At 57.1% G+C, this 20,790-nt stretch overlaps 1 protein-coding gene across 4 annotated transcripts; it reads left to right on the top strand.

Annotated features, from left to right (window-relative positions):
• The first annotated feature begins 239 nt into the window (after window positions 1–239).
• On the top strand, window positions 240–18,832 carry AGAP2 (ArfGAP with GTPase domain, ankyrin repeat and PH domain 2). Of its 4 annotated transcripts, XR_008492769.2 has the most exons (20): window positions 3,376–5,322; window positions 6,978–7,036; window positions 7,727–7,814; window positions 8,002–8,087; window positions 8,233–8,380; window positions 9,627–9,761; window positions 10,094–10,203; window positions 10,639–10,797; window positions 10,964–11,050; window positions 11,136–11,240; window positions 11,653–11,815; window positions 11,994–12,113; window positions 12,838–12,966; window positions 14,226–14,285; window positions 14,518–14,666; window positions 14,836–14,926; window positions 15,025–15,247; window positions 15,378–15,633; window positions 15,815–18,524; window positions 18,635–18,832. XR_008492769.2 is itself a non-coding variant. In XM_054442334.2 (19 exons), exons 1-19 carry the CDS (start codon window positions 4,155–4,157, stop codon window positions 16,055–16,057), a joined length of 3,579 nt encoding a protein of 1,192 aa, XP_054298309.1. In that variant the 5' UTR covers window positions 3,445–4,154; the 3' UTR covers window positions 16,058–18,832. The 4 variants fall into 4 exon arrangements, 2 of the variants coding, with proteins under 2 accessions (XP_054298311.1, XP_054298309.1); XR_008492770.2 differs by lacking the exon at window positions 14,226–14,285 and having other exon boundaries at window positions 3,445–5,322; XM_054442334.2 differs by having other exon boundaries at window positions 3,445–5,322; window positions 15,815–18,832.
• Window positions 18,833–20,790: the final 1,958 nt, after the last annotated feature.

Below are 20,790 nucleotides of genomic sequence, written 5' to 3'. Positions count from 1 at the left end.
AACACCCATCTTAATTAGCCACCTCCCACAGGAGGCCCTGGGACACTGTTAAGATCTCTCCATCCACCTGGCTGGGAAATCATAGCAGGGACTGGCTGGCAGGGTTGATGGGCCAACACTAGAGGGGGTGGGAGGTGCAGTAGGTAGTGCTGTCCCAGGCTGTGGGTTTGAAACTCACCAGTCAGGAAGTGAGGTCGACAGACGGAAGGGCGGGCAGGGGCGGGGAGTTCTGGGCACAGCAGAAGGGGCCTTCTGAGGTTTAGGGGCTGTAGGGCCATGGGCCTCAGGGCCAGAGGTGGTTGTTAGCCTGGCAAGACAGGTCTGGGCAACATGCATGCCCAGAGGCAGTTTGTTGTAGCTGCAGTGAGAGCAGAAGTCAGACGACATGAGGTGGCCAAGCAGGCTCTAAACCGCCTCAGGAAGCTGGCAGAGAGGGTGGACGACCCCGAACTCCAGGACAGCATCCAAGCCTCATTGGACAGCATTCGAGGTAAGAGAAAGGTCAGCCCTCAACTTGGGTGTATCGGGGACTAGCAGGTGCACAGAAGGGTTAGCTGTATCATATATCACTTCCCAGTCAGCTACTTCCTAGTCCCCAAGATGGGACTCTGGGGAAGAATACATTTAGGGAGGATGGAAAAAGACATGGGAGGTATCATTCTTTCTCTTTCCCTGCTCTGATCCTTCTCCCAGGAGATCAAAATACAGGTCCCTGTTGAGCTGACCTTCTTGGCAATGAAGAAATGTGTGAGCATGGGGAAGATAGGCTGTGACAGACTCGTGGTAGACTTGGTCCCTGCCTGGGGAGTCCAGAGCAGGAAGCAGTCTGGGGCAGCAGGTTCTGGGACTGGATAATGAGTTCATTCCCAGGACCCACTAAGGATCAGTGACCTCTTGTTCTCCAGCTGTAGAGAGAAACACATGCACAGACGTACACACACACACGCATGCACATTGAAGTACACCATGCAGAGAATCTCAGGCTCGAAAGCGCATACTAACTCTCACACACCATGCTCTGCAGAGCCAAAGTGCAGATAGGTCCCCAGAACTCTTCTTGGTCCCTTCTCCTCCCCTTGCTCCTGTTCCTGTCTTCCCCCCACACACCTTCCGCTCTACCTCCTTAGTGCCATTAGAGCAAGTGATGACAACACAGGGAGGAAGTGCTGCCATGGCAACACCATCCGCCACATCCTCCTGCCCACCCCAGGCTTCAATCCTGTGGTGGAGCCCTGGCAGGAACAGCTTCTCTCCATCCACAAGGCCCTACCACTGAGGAACTGGTGGAACTGGAGGTTTTTCCAGCTCACTGTCATTTCATTCACCTCTGATGTGGCAAAGAGCTAACAAAAGCAGCCTTCTTTGCTCGTGAAAGGTATCTGGTGGAAGCACTTCCTCCATCATATCCTGATCTCTTCCAGCCATTTCAGTCCTCTCCATTGTTACCCACCTACCTGGGTGGGGGTCAAGAGATCATTCCTTCCCTCAAGGACACCTCCTGCCAGACCTCTCTGCGGGTACACCAGAGTATAACTTGGGGAAGGAACAGCTTGCTTTGGATGCCTAGTGGGACGGGCTGATGACCCCCTTCCCATTGTTCTTCGGAGGCTAGTGCCCCTCTCACCTCCTGTCCCACACCCTTTGCCAGGAACTACACCTGAAGCCTCCCCTGACAGCCTTAGTGTTTGGAAAGGCAGACCAAGGGGGAGTGGGCCATGGGGCCTCCTAGGGAGAAACTCTAAGCCCCACCCCTCTCAAAAATAATAATGATAATAATAATAACGGAGAAGAGTGGTTTAGGCCAGGCAGAAAAGCTGTGCTTAGCTCTGGAGAGAGAGGAGGGTGAGGAGGGGTGGAGGCGGAAATCCCTGAGAAAGCTTCACTCCTCATAAGTGATTTGTTTTACTCCTTCTCTAAGAATTAGTATTCTGTTCCCATTGAACATAAAGGAAAACTGAGGCCATCAAAGGAGGGAAGTTTAAGCCAGAGCCAACAATTCTCCTTCACCGTCTCCATCAAAAAACACTACTGAAGGGTCTCCTGTCCTGGGGATGGTGTCATCCTGGTTCTGTAGGGAGGGAGGGAGAAGCTGCTGAGCCCCAGGACAGAACATTGGAGGGATTGGGTACAGGCCTCTGGGAGAACAAAGGGCTCCTGGCATCCTGGCTCAGCCCCCCCACCCTCAGCCCCCCACCAGGCCAAGCACGCTGCGGGCTCCTGCCTCCAAGAGCCGCCCACGGCAGCACTTATTATAGTCTCAGCTGCGTCAGGAGGGTGGGACGCCAAATCAGGGGACCGCTGTGACTCCCCAAGTCCCAGGAAGGGGTCTCCAAGGCTGCATAGAGACCTTCCTTCGCCCATCTTACCCCACCCCCAAGGGGTCTCAACCTCTTTTCCACTTTGGCCTAACCACTTTAGGATTCTCACCTGGCTGGAGGATAGACAGCCTTGAACTCCAAGACCCCTAGAGGGGTGGGGGGACATGGAGCAGACGGTTTCCATTCACTTTGCCTGCCTCCTCTTTAATCTTGTGAAAGAATCCCACTCAGCAAACCTCAGGAGACTGAAAGGGAACCCTGAAGAGGCCAGCTCTCACTGCCTCAACTGAAGGGTCCTTATACTTGGGGAGTGAAATCCTCCACCTGTGGGTAACCAGGTGTCAGGGCAGTGCCTCCACTAATTCAGCATCCCCCAGTTGGTCCCCCACCTACCATACACACAGATTCCTCTCTGCTTCTGCCCGCTGTTTCTGAGGCACTCTTGGAGCTACGGTTGCTATGGAGACTGGATGCATTTTGGCATGGGGGGGGGTATCAGTCTAAGACACATCCTTCTCCCTCCTCCTAGAGCTGGAGCCTTTGACTTACCCTGTGGCCTGGGCTCCTCCAGCACTCACATCTCTCCCCTCTCTCCTACCCTGCTAAGTTCCATGTTTGTCCCCATCCCTGGGGAACATTTTCCAAGTTCACTTTGGGACAGTCGAGCTCAAGTCTTGGCCCCGTCAAAGTATTAAATGTGGGGGTGTGAGTGGGAAAGGGAGCTGGGTCATGAGAAAGGGAATGCGTCCAGGTACCTGGGGGAGACAAGAGATCCTGGGGGAAGGGATTTCAGGGTCCCCGCTTTCCCACTTCATCTTCCACAGAACGGCAGTGATCCTGGGTTTGCTCTGTTTACCGCGGCCTGTCCACCCAATAGATCGATTTTCACCCTTATCCCTAAATGCCATACCTCACAATCGCGCTTCCTAACCTTGGTGCGCGAGAGAGGAGGGGGCTAGGTTGTTGGAGGAGGTGAGTCCAAGTCCCAGGAAATCCAGCCCAGGATTTGGGAGAGAAATCCAGTCCTGGATTTTGCACCGCCCTCGCAGACATCGGTGCTGGTGGAGAAAAGGTGGGGGGGAGATAGGGTTGGGGGGCCTGGGGGCCGCCTCCTCCTCAATGTGAGGGGAGCGCCCGGACACAGCGCGCATCCGGACCAAGCCGAGCCCGGGCGAGGCCCCCAGACTCTTCGCCCGGATCTCACGCCCCTCCCCTCCCAGACCCCAGACCCGTGGGTTCCCACCCACCTCCCGTTCCCTCTTTCCTCCCCCGCCGCCTCCTGTATCTCCATCCCCAGCATCCTCCCCGCGCCCCTGCGAATCCCCCGCACGGCCAGCCCCACTAGCTTCCCACCCTCCTCAAGACCCTCTCTCCGACCGCATCCGCGGCCTCTGTCCCTTGAGTCCCAATTCCCCGCCCCTGCCTCCCCCGCACTGGTTCGTTTCCTCTAGCCTCCGGTCCCCTTTGCTGCCCCCTTTTCCTCTCTCTCCCCCATTTGCCCCCACTACTGTCCTCCCCGCCCTCCCCCACCCATCTCAGCGCCCCCACCCAGGCCGGGGTGGACGGTCCGGCGCGCCTCCCTGGAGCAGCACCAAGGTCCCGGGGCTCCAAGAGGGTGGGGGCGCAGGGCGGGGAGCATGGGGAGGGGGCGCCCCATGTGATGGGAGGGGGGCGCAAGCGGAGGCGGCGGAGGCGGCGGCGACAGCGGAGCCGGGCCGGGGGCTCAGCGGGGTCCGGGGGCTGGGGGCAGCGAGCAGGGCGGCCCCATGGCCGGGCCCCCCTGAGGCAGTCCGGGGGAGTCCCCTCCCCTCCCCAGCTCGGGGGTCTCCGGGCCCCATGAGCCGGGGCGCGGGCGCGCTTCAGCGCCGGACAACGACCTACCTCATCTCGCTGACCCTGGTTAAGCTCGAGTCGGTGCCTCCGCCGCCGCCTTCTCCGTCTGCGGCCGCGGCCGGCGCCACCGGTTCCAGAGGCTCCGAGACTGGGGATCCTGGCAGCCCCCGAGGCGCGGAGGAGCCGGGCAAGAAGCGGCACGAACGTCTCTTCCACCGGCAGGATGCGCTGTGGATCAGCACGAGCAGCGCGGGCACCGGGGGCGCGGAGCCCCCAGCCCTGTCCCCGGCTCCGGCCAGTCCGGCCCGCCCAGTCTCCCCCGCTCCCGGCCGCCGCCTCTCCCTCTGGGCCGTCCCTCCGGGACCCCCGCTCTCCGGGGGACTGAGCCCCGACCCCAAGCCTGGGGGCGCCCCCACCTCCTCCCGGCGCCCCCTACTCAGCAGCCCGAGCTGGGGCGGCCCGGAGCCCGAAGGCAGGGCGGGCGGCGGCATCCCTGGCTCATCCTCTCCGCACCCTGGCACCGGCAGTCGGAGGCTCAAGGTGGCGCCTCCTCCGCCGGCTCCCAAGCCTTGCAAGACCGTGACCACGAGTGGAGCCAAAGCCGGCGGGGGCAAGGGCGCGGGTAGCCGCCTGTCATGGCCCGAAAGCGAGGGCAAGCCCAGGGTCAAGGGGTCAAAGAGCAGCGCCGGGACTGGAGCTTCGGCCTCTGCCGCCGCCACCGCCGCCGCCGCCGGGGGAGGGGGCGCTACAGCTTCGACCTCTGGTGGGGTCGGGGCTGGGGCTGGAGCCCGAGGAAAGTTGTCCCCTCGGAAAGGCAAGAGTAAGACCTTGGACAACAGTGACTTGCATCCGGGACCGCCTGCCGGCTCTCCTCCTCCGCTAACCCTCCCACCAACTCCGACTCCAGCCGCTGCTGTCACCGCTGCTTCCGCGCAGCCCCCCGGGCCTGCACCTCCAATCACTCTGGAGCCTCCAGCTCCGGGGCTGAAACGGGGCCGGGAGGGGGGCCGAGCATCCACTCGTGACCGCAAGATGCTCAAGTTTATCAGCGGCATCTTCACCAAGAGCACAGGAGGGCCTCCTGGCTCCGGGCCCCTTCCCGGACCCCCCAGCCTGTCTTCTGGCAGCGGGTCCAGGGAGCTGCTGGGCGCCGAGCTCCGCGCTTCCCCTAGTGAGTTGAGTCAGGGCTTGAGAACAGGGAGGGAAGGGTACCTGCAATGTTCAGCTTGGGGTGGAGGAGCGAGGTCCAGGAAACTGGGGAAGCTTTTCTCTGGGGTGGGCGGATGAACCAAGCTCACTCCTCTGCCAAGGATTGAGGCAAAGAATAGGAGTCCTGAAGCGGGGTGAGTAGCTACATTGTGCGACAGGAGAAATGACTTGATTTCGGAGGGACTCAGAGAGCCTCAGAGCTTTCTGGGAAAATAATGTCCTTGATCAGTGTGACTAGAAAATTGCTCCCAGAGAAGCCCAGGACCCCACTTCCAGCCTCAGCTGAACTCTGGGAGCATGGAAACGGGGCTTTGCCGTGTTTAGAGCGATGTTGAAGGTGAAGGGGATGAGGAAGCCTCAGTTTCCCCTGAGCACTTGGGACAGGTGGCATGACTGTGACCTTGCAGGCAGCTTCTCGCCAGGGACCACTCGTCCCCTGGGCTGAGAGCAGGCTAGTGATGTTTTTCGTGCGGTGAAGGCGGATTGGGCGGTACGCGAGTGCGCGGGGGCCGGAACGTGCAGAATATTTAAATGTGAAGTGAGAGGGGGCGGATAGGAAGCCTCACTTCCCCCACTGCCCACCCCCTCCCCAGAGCCGCATTGAAACCCACCCGGGGCTGACCCTGGAGTGAGTCAGGTGGGGCGGAACTGCTGTAAAGGCAATCCGTACCCCGGGAGATTTGGGAGGCGGTACGGGGAAGGTAGTGTTTTTTACGGGGGCAGGGTGTCTATTATTATTACTATTTTCCTACTGGAGGAGATAGGCAGGAGACTCTTGGTTCGGCTCACACTCCCGGGAGAGGAGGCGGGTCCGGGAGCGGAGGCGGCCCCCGGGGTTTGGCTCCGGAGCGGGTGGGAGCAGATGGCTCCGGATCCCAGAGTTCCCGCCGCAGCTGCGGCGCCCCGGGAACGTCCGGCCGGTGTCAGGCGCGGGGGCTGGACCCGGCGGGCGGAAGGAGCATCCTTTCCCCCAGGCCTGTGGCTTCTCTCGGCCAGGCGATGGAGCCCTTCCCCACAGTTCTTTTGGAGGGCGTTTGTCGGGAGAGTGTGGGAGAGGGAGGCATAGGAAAATCCTAGCTCTTTCCCTTGGGCTGTGGGGAGGGGTCCAGGGCCACGGTACCGTTGACCTTGAAGAAGGGGAGGGACACCCCTCACCTCAGTTTCTCTCCTGTGGAATGGAGGTTGGGGAAGACACACTCTCTTCTATGTTTCAGCACCTCCTCCCGGGGTCTGCCCTGGGAACCAGTGGGTTAGGGAGGAGCTCCTCTTCTATCCTTTTTCCAGAGGGAAGAACCCGCCACTGTCAGAGCCGTGGTCTCCCTGTCTGGGGCCGGGACCCGCGTTTGGGGATGTGCTTTAAGGGAGATGCCAACTGAAGTATTTTTGTCTTGCTAGCTCCGTTGCTAAGCAACCACTGAGCGGCAGCAACAGCTGGGGGAGAGCGGCTGGGATGGGAGGCCTGGGGACCACCCTCAAACCTGTCTGTTCCACACACCTCTCCAGTGCAGGCAGGGTTCGGGGGGTTTGGAAAGCTGCAGAGGGAGGAGGGGTGGCTCAGTGTTGGGGGTCCTCCTGAGCCAAGAGCCTCCCCTCTTAACTGCCCTTCTCCCGTTACAGAGGCTGTGATCAATAGCCAGGAATGGACTTTGAGCCGCTCCATTCCTGAACTGCGCCTGGTAGGTAACCCAGTCCCCTTGCTATAGGGAAGGCTGACCTCCCACCCACTGCACTCTTAGCTCTCTCCCTTCACCTCTCCTTCTCTCTCTCGCTCTCTCTTTGGGAATAGGGAATCGTTTTCCAGTTCTCGTGAGAGCCTACCTTCATAGCACGAACATGGGGTTTTCTACATCCTCCTCACAAGTTTTTCCTATCTAGTCCTTACGCACCCATCCCCTTTTTCCTGTTTGTCCATGGTCCTCCTCCAGGCTTCTCATTTCTGGTATCTACCCTTTGGCCTCCATGTTGTATTGCCTAGAATTGGGTAAAGTTTTCCAACTAGTGCCTAGAGCTGTGACATGCTACAAACACACACACACAGAGACACACACACACACAACATATCTAGTATGTTTTCTAAACAACCCAACACAAAAAAAAGCTGGTACTGAATTGCTGACATTCTTCAGCTCGTGCTCCACTTTGAGCTTGGGATCATTTCTTACCACACTCATGCCCCGATCCTCCCAACTGCTCCGATTCCTCCAGCTGCTCTGATCCTCCCAACTGCTCTCTCTGGAATGACTGTCATCCAGGCCCTGTAGGGTCCTGCTTGGATGACTTATCTCTGGGTTTTCTGGAGTGTCCAGACCCATGCATCCTGCCTTCTCTTATATCGCACAATTTCTGCTCCACAACCTTGCCCTCAGGGTGTGCTGGGCGACGCCAGGAGTGGGAAGTCATCGCTCATCCACCGATTCCTGACTGGCTCATACCAGGTGCTGGAGAAGACAGAGAGTGAGTTCTCAAGAGCCATAGTAAGCTAACCATTGGGGTCAGGGATCCAGGAGTGAGATCAATGATGAGGCAGGTATGGAGACCAGCGGGGAAGGATGAGGCCATAATAGCAAAAGCACTGGGAGCATGGGGAGGTTTGGTGACCTGTCACCTCTGACCTGTTACCCGTTCCAACTCTTCTGGACAGGTGAGCAGTACAAGAAAGAGATGTTGGTGGATGGGCAGACACATCTGGTGCTAATCCGAGAGGAAGCTGGGGCACCTGATGCCAAGGTGAGGGTGGAGGTGGTGGGGGACAGGCCGGCTGGGGTCAGCACTGGCCAAAGGAGAGGGCTCTGGTTTCCCAGGTCTCCATCTGGATTGGGTCCAGAGGAGTAGACCTGTCTGACTTTCCATTTGCTCCCTCACTCCCCGCAAGTTCTCAGGCTGGGCAGATGCTGTGATCTTCGTCTTCAGCCTGGAGGATGAGAACAGTTTCCAGGCTGTGAGCCGTCTCCATGGGCAGCTGAGTTCCCTTCGGGGGGAGGGACGAGGAGGCCTGGCCTTGGCACTGGTGGGGACACAAGGTAAGGAGGGGTTAGGAAAGCACTGCTTTCAAGGGAGGCCCTGAGGAGGCTACTGGGATATTGCCCAACATGGGTGAGAACTTGGTAAGGTGTGGAAGTGGCCACTTGGATTACAGTACCCTTCTGGAGGGAGCCTGGTCTCCAAATAAGGGAGTCATGAAACCAAACAATAACTTCCCAAGGTCTGAGCAGAGAACAGGGGCTCTCCAGGGAGGAAAGGACAGCTATAGTAGCCATCTCCTTGCCTCTCCTGAAATGTCACCTACCTTGTGTTCTGACACTGCCATTTCCCAGTGCCACCATCATAGGACACAGAAAATCTCAAGTCCTAGTGTGGATAGGAAACCTTTTCCATCTTCCTTTTTGCGACAGCTGGGTCAGGCTGACACCTTTTAAAGGAACTTATCCAAAAACAAAGTGAAAACACAAAGGAAATGATGATGAAAAGAAGAGAGCAGAAAACCTTTTAGTTCTCAAAGAAGTGACTCAGAGGCTCCTAGACTCTGCCAGGGCCAGAAAATGCTTTTCTGCACTCCCCTGTGTCGAGCTGGTGGGACTTGGTCTGGATGCCTGTTCTGCTGGTGCCTATCTCCACCTGTTGCTTGCATCCTGGTTTCTTGCTGCAGAGTGGGCAGTCCAGCCATGACCCATGGGCACCCAACCTTTTCCTAGTTCACAAGCCAGTGTCCTCCCACCAGTTCAGGGTTCGATGGATTTGCAGGGCAGGGTGGTTATCGCTCGCGCCTGGGTCTCAGCTATGTAGACCTTGTCAGGAAGCACCACTCAGCAGCTCTGGAGTATTCTTTGAGGACACACACACACACACACACACACACACACACACACACACACACACACACACACACACACACACACACACACACACACACACACACACACACACACACACACACACACACACACACACACACACACACACACACACACACACACACACACACACACACACACACACACACACACACACACACACACACACACACACACACACACACACACACACACCTCACCCAGCCTATTCATACACAGCTAGGTGTGTGAACTGGGCCCAGTACTCAGAAAGGGCTTAGGTACTCCCATTGCACCTGGTCACAGAAAAGATGATCTCTCACACCCCATCCCCAGTGGACCCAGCCTGAGGGCCCAGCGCAAGGATAAGGGAATTGTGAAAAATCGAACAAGGTGGGGCTCCTTGTTCAATCCTGCCCCTTTCCTGTCCCCTCAGACAGGATCAGTGCTTCCTCCCCTCGGGTGGTGGGAGATGCTCGTGCCAGAGCTCTGTGTGCGGACATGAAACGCTGCAGCTACTATGAGACTTGTGCAACCTATGGGCTCAATGTGGATCGGGTCTTCCAGGAGGGTGAGTGTAGTGATCTCCAGCATATGTGGGAAGCCAGAGCAAGGGGCCTGGGATGTACTCAGAGGTCAGGCATCCAGGCCTCTCTCTGTGAGTGACAGGAAATTAGCCTTTGTGGGAGGGAGGAGAGATCAGGGAGGCCAGAGCAGGTTTGCTTAATAGTCGCAAGGTCTTTCTGGGCTGGAGGAGCTGGCAAGGCCACAGGTGGCATGGAGGCCACAGTGACAAGGAAGTTGGGTCCTGTGTTGTCTACTGGGAATTTCTCAAAGCTGGGCATGGAAGGATGGTCTTGGGTATCTGGCCTGCTCACACCTCCTTCCCTCAACTCCCCTCAGTGGCCCAGAAGGTGGTGACCTTGCGCAAGCAGCAACAGCTTCTGGCTGCCTGCAAGTCCCTGCCCAGCTCCCCAAGCCACTCAGCTGCATCCACTCCGGTAGCTGGCCAGGTGAGTTGGGGTTTCAGAGTCTGCAGAGGGGCCGGTAAGATGCAGAGGGGCTGGGGATCCTAGGACAGGTACAGAGTACCCAAGGAGGTTCGGGGAGTGGGGAAACAGATGGAAATGGCAGTGAAACTATTGGCAGAAAGTGCATTGGACTGGAAATCAACCAGATTTGAGACATCATTTGCAGTGTCCTTAAGCAACTCACCTAACCTCCCAAGGCTATCAGGAAGATTGTATGACACAATACTTGTGAATCAACCTTTACAACATTTAAAGCATTGTCACAATGTTAGTGAGGATCTTAAAAATTATTAATGACAACATAAATAAATGGTGAGGTGATCAAGGAATGTCTCAAATTCCCCATAACGAGATATGAGTGTAGCTTGGTGGAGTAGGGGGCATGTCAGCTCTGCTGACTCTTCCATATGCGCCCAGGCTAGTAACGGGGGCCACACTAGCGACTACTCTTCTTCCCTCCCGTCCTCACCGAACGTTGGTCACCGGGAGCTCCGAGCTGAGGCAGCTGCAGTGGCTGGATTGAGCACCCCAGGGTCCCTGCACCGGGCAGCCAAGCGCAGGACCAGCCTTTTCGCGGTATTGGACATGGACATGCTGACCCCCATCCTCCTGTCCCCCATGACCTGCCCATCTTCCCTAGTCCCTAGATGACTCTGTTGGGCCCTTCTTCATCTATCTTCCCTATCGTCACATCAGTGTATCCCTCTATCCATCCTCAAACTGATTCCAATAACCATTCCAGAATCGTCGGGGTAGTGACTCCGAGAAACGGAGCTTGGATAGTCGGGGAGAGACAACAGGGAGTGGGCGAGCCATCCCCATCAAACAGGTGAGTGATCCAGGGGCTGGGGCAGGCTGGGGGCAGCTGGTCTTAGTTGGCTTTTTGCCCACATGTGTCTTTCCCCTTTCTCCAGAGCTTCCTACTAAAACGAAGTGGCAATTCCTTGAACAAAGAATGGAAGAAGAAATATGTAACCCTGTCCAGTAATGGCTTTCTACTCTACCACCCCAGTATTAACGTGAGTGGCAGAGACTGGGCCACGTTGGCCAGCTTTGGATTTCCCTCAAGCTCTACCTGTCTGTGCCTCTGACAAAGCACTAACCTCATTTCTAGGAAGTGCTAGTCCCGTTCTCTTAAGTTTAGCAGGCATGTGTTAAGAGCCCACCATGTGCCCATGCCAGGAATGTAAAGGTAAATACATTGCCCCAGGAACTTGCAGTCTAGTGGGAGAGCACCCAGGAAGGGAACGCTTTCTGGAGGAGACAATGCTGGGCCAAGTCTGATGGGCCCATCCCCTAGATGCTCATCACAACCCATTTGGCCCCCAAGACCCCCTCCCCAGTCCCTCTCTATTCTGTACCATATTGACTGCTTCCCAGCATACCAAGGACCCCAACCTTCCCTACATTCTCCGCCCTGTACCCCTCCAGGATTACATCCACAGTACCCATGGCAAGGAGATGGACTTGCTGCGAACAACAGTCAAAGTCCCGGGCAAGCGGCCCCCGAGGGCCATCTCTGCCTTTGGCCCCTCAGCCAGCATCAATGGGCTCGTAAAGGACATGAGCACTGTCCAGATGGGTGAAGGCCTGGGTGAGTAAGGTTTATGACATAGGAGCAGGAGAGGGACCAGGTATGGGGAAAAGGAGGAGTAAGAGGGAAGAGGGGGCTGGCACTGGGCGAGTAGGAAGCTGGGTGATAAAGAGGGACCACATAAGGAATGGGGCCAGAAGAAAGAGAGGCTCACTGAGGTTTCATCTTCTTCCGACAGAAGCCACTACTCCCATGCCAAGCCCTAGCCCCAGCCCCAGTTCCCTGCAGCCACCACCAGATCAGACATCCAAACACCTGCTGAAGCCAGACCGGAATTTGGCCCGAGCCCTCAGCACGGGTCAGTGGGGATGACCTTCCATCTGCTGTCTTCCACACCCAAATAGGATGGGTGTGGGAAATGAATATGGGGTGAAGGCTTGGAGGCTGGAATAAATGCATGAGTGAACACATGGAGCCCCACACATGAATAAGTTCAATCATACCATGTCTATCATAATGGTTAAGACAAGTGGACTCTAACGTCTACTGCCTGAGCTTGAATCCTGGCTTGCCACATGGGCAAGTTACTTGACCTCTCCATGCCTCAGTTTCCTCATCTGTAACCTGGAGATAATAGTTTCTACCTCAGAGGGTTGCTTTGAGGTTCAAACTGAGAATATTGTCTAGTACATAGTCAGCCATGTTTGACATGTTTGAAAAAAAAAATATATATATATAGTATGCAAATAACATTGTAAACAAATGATCCTCACAACAGTTTTGTCAGGTCAAGATTATTATCCCTATTTCAGAGATAAAGAAACTGAGGCTCAGACGATTAAGTGCCTTGCTCAAGGTCTTAAGGCCAGTAAGTGGCAGAACCAGGATCTGAGTGCAGGACTGACTCTAAACCTCTCATCTCCCTGCATCCCCAGGAATGATCAAGGGGGAATTCCTGGAGAGGGACAGTTGGGGAGGGGTGCCCTAAAATGCCAAAGCTAGTTCAGGGAATGAGACAGGCTATCAAGAAATCAGGAAATTGTGGAGGGGGCTACTGAGGCAGCTGTGTCTTCCTCCCTAAGACTGTACCCCATCTGGAGACCTGAGCCCCCTGAGTCGGGAACCCCCTCCTTCTCCCATGGTGAAGAAGCAGAGGAGGAAAAAATTGACAACGCCATCCAAGACTGAAGGCTCGGCTGGGCAGGCTGAAGGTGAGGCTCTGGCAGGCACTTCCACTCCCACCCAGAACCCTCATCCCCAACATCAGCTCCCCGGCCTAACTCCTGCAGCAGGAGGAAAAGTGCCTCAGCTGAGTGCTTGACTACCATTACCACTGCATACAACTTAGTGAAAGAGTGGATGGACATCCCCCAGCCCCTGTCCTTCTTTCCTTGTTCCCCAGCTAATTCCGTTCCCCAGCCCCTGTTCTCAACGATGTCCATGTTTATAGTTCCTGCTCCCTCTCCTAATGACGTTCTAGTTCCTCTTCCTTCCCTCAACTCCACTTACCACCCCAGCCCCTAAACCCGGCAGCCCCCCCGATCCCCAGTGACTCAGCCCCTTATCTCTGCATCTCCCACTGATCCCCCAGATCCTGGATTCTGTGACCACCCAGCCCGTTCTCCCAATAACTTTCTCTCTTTCTTTTTTTCTTTTTTTCTTTTTTTTTTTTTTGAGATGGAGTCTCACTCTGTCACCCAGGCTGGAGTACAGTGGTGCGATCTCGGCTCACTGCAAGCTCTGCCTCCCGGGTTCACGCCATTCTCCTGCCTCAGCCTTCCAAGTAGCTGGGACTACAGGCACTCGTCACCATGCCCAGCTAATTTTTTGTATTTTTTAGTAGAGACGGGGTTTCACCGTGTTAGCCAGGATGGTCTTGATCTCCTGACCTCGTGATCTGCCCGCCTCGGCCTCCCAAAGTGCTGGGATTACAGGCGGTGGGGATTACAGGCGTGAGTCACCATGCCCGGCCTTCTCCCGATAACTTTCTATTGCCAAGTGCTCCCCAACAGCCCTTGACCTTAGTGATCCCCATTCTTGTCCCTCAGTGATTCCCCGCACCCCCACCGCCACCAGTCCCAGGGCCCTCTCATCTCAGCCCTGCGCCCCAGCTTCTGTCCCCTTCCCCCGTGTTCACTCAGATCCTGACCCTCCCTTCTTCTCCCAGAGGCCCAGCTCCTGGCTGGTCTTGATAACCCATCCCTGCTGCCCCTGCTCTCTGCCGGGTGCTCAGACCCAGGTTCCAGATCTGCCTACTCTCATGGCTCTTGGCTTCTGCTCCACTCTGCTCTGGGGCCACTGACTTTAGTTCTGCTTTCTCTCCCCATCTGTCTGTCCTGCTTTGTCTCTGGCACTCTGTCACTCTCTCTCTCCATCTCTCCATCTACCTGTCTTTTTCTCCTTCTTTCTTGGTCTCTCTTTCTCTGTTCTGCTCTCCATTCTATCTATCTTCTTTGCTTCGGGAAACCAGCCAAGCGCAAAATGTGGAAACTAAAATCCTTTGGTAGTTTAAGAAATATTTATAAAGCAGGTAACAAGTGGGGAGCCGGGAGGGGTGCTCAGCTGGGGTGCAGAAGGGTGGGGGTGCCCCCACCTTCCCCTGCATGTGCTCGGGCTTCCTGCTGCCCCCCACCCTCTGCTTCCCCTACCCCCACTGCCCCACTCCCAGGGGCTCCGGATGGACATCAGGGAGGACGGACTTGGGGAAGGCAGCCCCTGCTTGAACTCTGTCCCTTAATGACCCCATCCCATCCCCCACTCAGAGGAAAACTTTGAGTTCCTGATCGTGTCCAGCACGGGTCAGACGTGGCACTTTGAGGCAGCCAGTTTTGAGGAGCGGGATGCCTGGGTCCAGGCCATCGAGAGTCAGATCCTAGCCAGTCTTCAATGCTGTGAGAGCAGCAAGGTCAAGGTAAGAGTCTGAGGTGGGGTGGAGGACTGGCCGCAGGAACTGACCCTGGTGCTGACGGCCATTGGCAACGACACGGCCCGCCGAAGTCGTGTAAGAGGAGAGCAGAGGTGTCTGAGAAGGAGGTGGGGCTTGGAGGCAGAGTCAGTGCCAACCCAAACCCTCTCTGCAGCTGCGCACAGACAGCCAAAGCGAGGCCGTGGCCATCCAGGCGATCCGGAACGCCAAGGGGAATTCAATCTGCGTGGACTGCGGGGCCCCCAGTGAGTGCCAGGAGGCAGCGAAGGGGCTAGGGAGTGTGGTGAATGCCGGGGTGCCTGTGCTGCCCGGCTGGGAGCCGACCTCTACGCTCCGTCCGCAGACCCCACGTGGGCTAGCTTGAACCTGGGCGCCCTCATCTGCATCGAGTGTTCTGGCATCCACCGCAACCTGGGCACACACCTGTCCCGCGTCCGCTCGCTGGACTTGGACGACTGGCCACGGGAGCTGACCCTGGTGCTGACAGCTATTGGCAACGACACGGCCAACCGCGTGTGGGAAAGCGACACGCGAGGCCGTGCCAAGCCTACGCGGGACTCTTCGCGGTAAGCGTGAGGGAACAGAGGGAGGGGAGGGTTGCTGAGGGTGTGCGAACCTGAGACAGTCCCGTGGGTAGGGGCAGAGGTCCTGGCTGGGAGTCCCTAGAGCCTTTTCCGTTGATCCCTGGTCTTGCAGGGAGGAGCGCGAGTCGTGGATTCGCTCCAAGTACGAGCAGCTGCTGTTCCTGGCGCCGCTGAGCACCACGGAGGAGCCGCTGGGCCGCCAGCTGTGGGCCGCCGTGCAGGCCCAGGACGTGGCCAGTGTTCTTCTGCTTTTGGCCCATGCGCGACACGGGCCGCTCGACACCAGCGTAGAGGACCCACAGCTGCGCTCCCCACTCCACCTGGCGGCCGAGCTCGCCCACGTCGTCATCACGCAACTGCTGCTGTGGGTACGTGAGCTGGGGGGGGAGGAAAGGGGGTCTTTGAGGCTTTATCTCGGAAAACGCCTGGCGCGGGAAAGCCCGAAATTCCCAGAGGGACCCCGGAAGTAGGCTTGGCCATGTGGGGGAGGCGGCGCTGGGTGTGGGCGCCCTGGGGACGCGCGGTCACGCGGCCGTTTCCGCCCTCTAGTACGGCGCGGACGTGGCGGCCCGTGACGCCCAGGGCCGCACGGCGCTGTTCTACGCCCGCCAGGCTGGAAGCCAGCTGTGCGCCGACATCCTTCTCCAGCACGGCTGCCCAGGTGAGGGCGGCAGCGCGGCCACCACGCCCAGCGCGGCCACCACGCCCAGCATCACCGCCACGCCCAGCCCCCGCCGCCGGAGCAGCGCCGCTAGCGTGGGCCGCGCCGACGCCCCGGTTGCGCTGGTATAGTTGCCCAGCTGGAGAGACACCCCCATCCCCACGCGGGCCGGGCACGACCACACCGGGCGGACCGCTGGACAGACGCACCCACTCACCTCTCCGATCCGCACCCCGCCCCACGGGAGCACTTCCTACCCCTACGAGGGCACAGCCCCCACGCCTTCCAGAAGACACAAACTCACCTCCCTCTCCCCAACGAGGCATGGAGACCCCAGCTCAACACCCCCCCTCTCCACTGTTTCCACACTTGGATTGCTCTGGGTCTACCCGCTCGGGGTTCGCGGAAGGGGACGCCCTCCGCGGTACGGGCTCCTAGGCGCTTGGACATGCCCGCTTGTGCCCCCTAGGGGCGGAAAGAAGACCCGGTCCTGCCCGAGCTCAACAATCCCAGGGCGGGAGCCCATACCCAGGCTGGCTCCTGGGGCGACGCCACGCCAGAGGGAGGGTTTAGTACGTGGGAGGGCTAGCCCCGGGACTTGGGGCCAATACGGAAACCCTACCCCTTCCACGCTCATCTCACTGCCCAGTGAAGGGGGCAAGGGCAGCGAGGGGCAGGACCCCTGCTGCTCATGGGGGTGGGGGGTTCCCAACCCTTTCCGTGAAAGGGACCGTGAGTAGTGGAAACCAGGACGTCCCCTACACCTACCCATGGGTGGATAGAGTCCGGGGGGGAACCAAGAGCCTGGGTCCCTCCTACTACTATCTTGGGAGGGAGAAGGGATGGAGCAGGAGCGGGCTAAGAGGGCTGCGGGGGCCTTGTAATTTATTGCTTTGTTCCCCAACATGGGGGTGGGGGCGGGCAGGGGCGTGGGGAGGGCGTTTTGGGGTAGGGGAAGCCCAGGGTGGGCAGGGGGTGGGGTGGGGCGGGGGTGCTCTCGGGTTGTGAGTGTCTGTGACCGTGACTGCGTACCTGTGACTGTGCAGCGCCCGTGGTGATCTGGGGTAGGGGGCACCCCTACAGTGGGACCCCTCCCCCATTATTCTTTCTGTCCAGCCCCTCCCTCCCACTGGAGCAGCTCCAGAGCCATTCCTCACCCCCGTGACCTCTCCCAGTCAGGGCTGAGAGGATTCGAGGTGGCTGGGAGGGTTTCCAGGCCCCCTGCCCCTTCCCCACAAAGTGGGTGATAGGGCGGGCTTACCTGGCCCAGCCCTGCCTCCCTCAGCCAACCCAGCCCTTGGGCTGTCTGTGTCAGTGGTTTCCGGTCTTTTTTTTTTTTTCTGGCTAAAATAGTTTGCAAAGGACCAGGTAATTGGGGAGGGGAGAGAGGTGGGGGCAAGGGGGAAATGCCCCCCCATCTCCTTGGAGGCAGTGGTGTGAATCTTCTTCAACAGCAATTAAAGAGGAAGTGATTTTGTCTAGGGGGTGAGCTGCTGGTCTGTTCTTGGAGGCAGGTCAGGGCATGGCCTTGGTCAAGATGGGGTACTGGGGTGGGACAGGGACAAGCAGAGGTGCCTCCCACTGGGGCTGGTGGCAGGACAGTACCCATGGGCATGGAGGTGGTTCCGTCATGTACAACAGTTCTGGGTTCATGTAGTGGAGGACGTGGGCAGGTTGGAGTCAGTTGGGACCCTGAGAGCAGAGAAGGCACTGACTCTTAAGATGATGCCAGTCCTGGGAGAGTTGGGATATGGTACTTAGAGGAGAGGACAGGCCCATGGAGAGGGGTGAGAAGATGGGACAGCTTTGGTTAAGAGCAGGAACTTTGGAGACAGATCTGATTTTGAAACCTGCCCCTCCACTGCACAGCTAGGGGACCTTGGTGGCATCTGTTTATCTGTATTCTGAACAGTATCTGTTCAGAGGGCACCTGAAAGGCGCTCCAGCTCTGAGGAGGGCGGCCCCGGGCCAGCCTGCTCCCCATGAGCACTAGGTACCAGAGTAGAACATAGAGTAAGGGTTCCTCCCCTCGCCCCGTCGGGGTGTTCCAGAGGGAAGGGGTGGGAGACCTGGGAAAGATTTCCCAGCTAGCTGCAGAGGTCCCTGGTGTCCACAAACTCAGTGTCAGCTGATGCAGGCATTTATCCACCTCCGTGCCATCAAAGGGACCACCAAGGCCACAGTGGCCTGAAGCCAGTGCTGCCTCCACGAGCTGCAGTGCCGCTAGGTTCAGCACATAGCCAATCTTACCATTTCTCGAGGGCAGCTGAAAGTGTTTACTCAGGTAGAGGGGCTGGACAGGGTAGGGTTGGGTCAGCAGCCATTGCAGGTTGGGCACAGCCACGTGTTGTTGTCTACCTTGAGGAGTTAGTTGGTAGCATCTTTGGGTAGAATTGCTTCTGACCCTTGGTGCCCACCAGCCCCAAGATGTTCAGCTGCAAGTGTGCCACTGAACTGAGGACATAGCACCAGACCTGAATCCAGTTCACATGGAGGCTGCGGCTCTGCAGGGTCCTAGGCTGTGACCACCCAGCACAGCGGCGTGACCCAGGAAAGGTGGATTCAACAGTGCAGGTGCAGTGACAAGTACAGAAGCAGGTGTGTGGTCTGGGCAAAGCAAGAAGAGGCGGGAGGTAGCAAAGAAGATTGGACTGGAGGACCTGGCCATTCCCCCTTCACCTCCAAGACCCTGGACTCTCTTATTTCAGCTCCACTCCTTCCTCGTGACCAAAGTTTGCTCCCTTCTTCAGAAGTTTGGGAGTGTGAGAGAATATGGTGAGGAAATAAGGACCCTGGAGAGAATGAAATTGCCTGCAAAGAGCAAGTGGGAAGTTCCTTTCATTTCCAGCCAGTGAAAAATGGTCAAGGTGTCAGCAAACCTCACAACAAATCCCAACACCAAGTAATCCACTTGCCTCTTGTCTTAATGGGGAGTATCTTTGGTCTTGTGGGGGAGATGTAAAGGGCAGTAGTGGATGGAATGACAAAATATCAAGCCCTCCAGGTTATGACAAAATAGGAGCCCAGAAGGGGACTCCCTGGGTGGGTGAAGGAGAGCTGCTGCCCCTTTGTGCCCATGCCCCCTTCGCCGCTCGCCCTGGGCTGCCTTGCTTGGATGCCCTGCCATGCAGGATGCCCTGTTGCCATCCGCCAGCCCTCCCTGCAGCCCTGCTGGCTGCCATCTGCCACAGCCTGCTCCTCTCCTTTTGTTTGTCTTAGCACAGCTGGGGCAGACCGACCTTCACCATGGGAGTGCTGCCAAAAGCCAAAGGAAAGGAATTTTGATTGAAAGTACAAAATGATTAACAGTGAGATTTCCAGAACTCTGCTTTCTGGTGATGCTGAGACTCCATCCCCAGCAAATCAAAGCACAGCCCTCCTGCCCCAGCCCCTTCCCATTCTAAGCTTCTGATCAGCTTTGGGGACTCCTTCTGAGACTCTTGCCTCCAAGTAACCCAGTCTTTTCAGAAAGCTAGTGAGCACTTACTTGGGGCCGGCCAGGTTCTGTGCTAAAAGCAGGACATACACTATATCTCTATCTCATTCAATCCTCACAACCATCTTAAAAAGCCAGTACTGTTGTCCACAATTTACCAATGAGGAAACAGCATTTAGAAAGTTAAGTGACTTGTTCAAGGGTACGCTGGTGGGAGATGAGGGGTGCGGTCTGGGAGCAGCATTCTGACTACTGCTGCCCTCAAGGCAGTGTCTAAGCTCTTGTCCAGCTGGAGCATCCCTCCCTCAGGGGGCACAGATGGACCAGAGGAAGCAGGGTTTTCTAAGTCTACCTATTTACACTTCAAAACAAAACGTTAAGCATAGCATGCACAGTAAGCACTAGTCCACATTCAGCAAGAGCTTCCTTCAACAGTTGAATCCTTCACTCTCCATTTATAGACACGTGGGAGTTCTGGGCCCTCTATCCCTTTTTTTATTTGAGACAGTCTCACTCTGTCACCCAGGTTGGAGTGCAGTGGCGTGATCTCAGCTCACCGCAACCTCTGCCTCCCGGGTTCAAGCGATTCTCCTGCCTCAGCCTCCCATGTAGCTGGGATTATGGGCGCCCACCACCACACTCAGCTAATTTTTTGTATTTTTAGTAGAGATGGGGTTTCACCATGTTGGCCAGGCTGGTCTCGAACTCCTGGCCTCAAGTGATCCGCCCGCCTCAGCCTCCCAAAGTACTGGGATTACAGGACTCTACCTCAGAGTCCTCTGCACTCAAAATTAGCAGAGCATGGTGGTGCATGCCTGTAATTCCAGTCACTGGGAGGCTGAGGCAGAATTGCTTGAACCTGGGACGCACAGGTTGCAGTGAGCTGAGATCGGGCCACTGCACTCCAGCCTGGGCAACAGAGTGAGACTCTTGCCTCGAAACAAAACAAAACAAAACAAACAAACAAAAAATCAGAGTCCTCTGCACTGGGAGGAGGCATGTGGGGGGACCCGTGCCTGCACGTGATAGTGAAGAAGAGAAGGAGACACCAGGCCCACGTACCCTTGGCATACTAAGAAACTGGCATGTGTGGGCAGCAGCCCTCTCTCTGGGCATGCCCAAAGGTGGAGGTCTTTTTGGAAAATGTTGAAAGGACAGGTGGGTAGAAGTGTGGGTGACAAATGGAATCTGGAGCATGCTATGGGAGAGACCGTAGCAGAAGGAAGATCCCCGCTGGTGGGAACTCCATGGTGTGCATTTTGGCTTTCAGGGTATAAAGGGGGAAACAATAGGGAAAGACTTGGTGCAAAAGAAGGGAAGGAACAGAAACAGACAGATGAGAAAAGGAAGATGACAGTATTGCAAGTGTTTCTTTCAATCCTTGCCAGGCCAGGCTTCGCTTAGCTACCCTGGTCTCTTCCTGCATAC

The sequence above is a fragment of the Pongo pygmaeus genome, chromosome 10 (assembly GCF_028885625.2).
Source record: "Pongo pygmaeus isolate AG05252 chromosome 10, NHGRI_mPonPyg2-v2.0_pri, whole genome shotgun sequence".
Classification (NCBI taxonomy): Eukaryota; Metazoa; Chordata; class Mammalia; order Primates; family Hominidae; genus Pongo; species Pongo pygmaeus.
The sequence above is the reverse complement of the archived record's forward strand: the minus strand, read 5'-3'. Positions and strand labels throughout refer to the sequence as shown.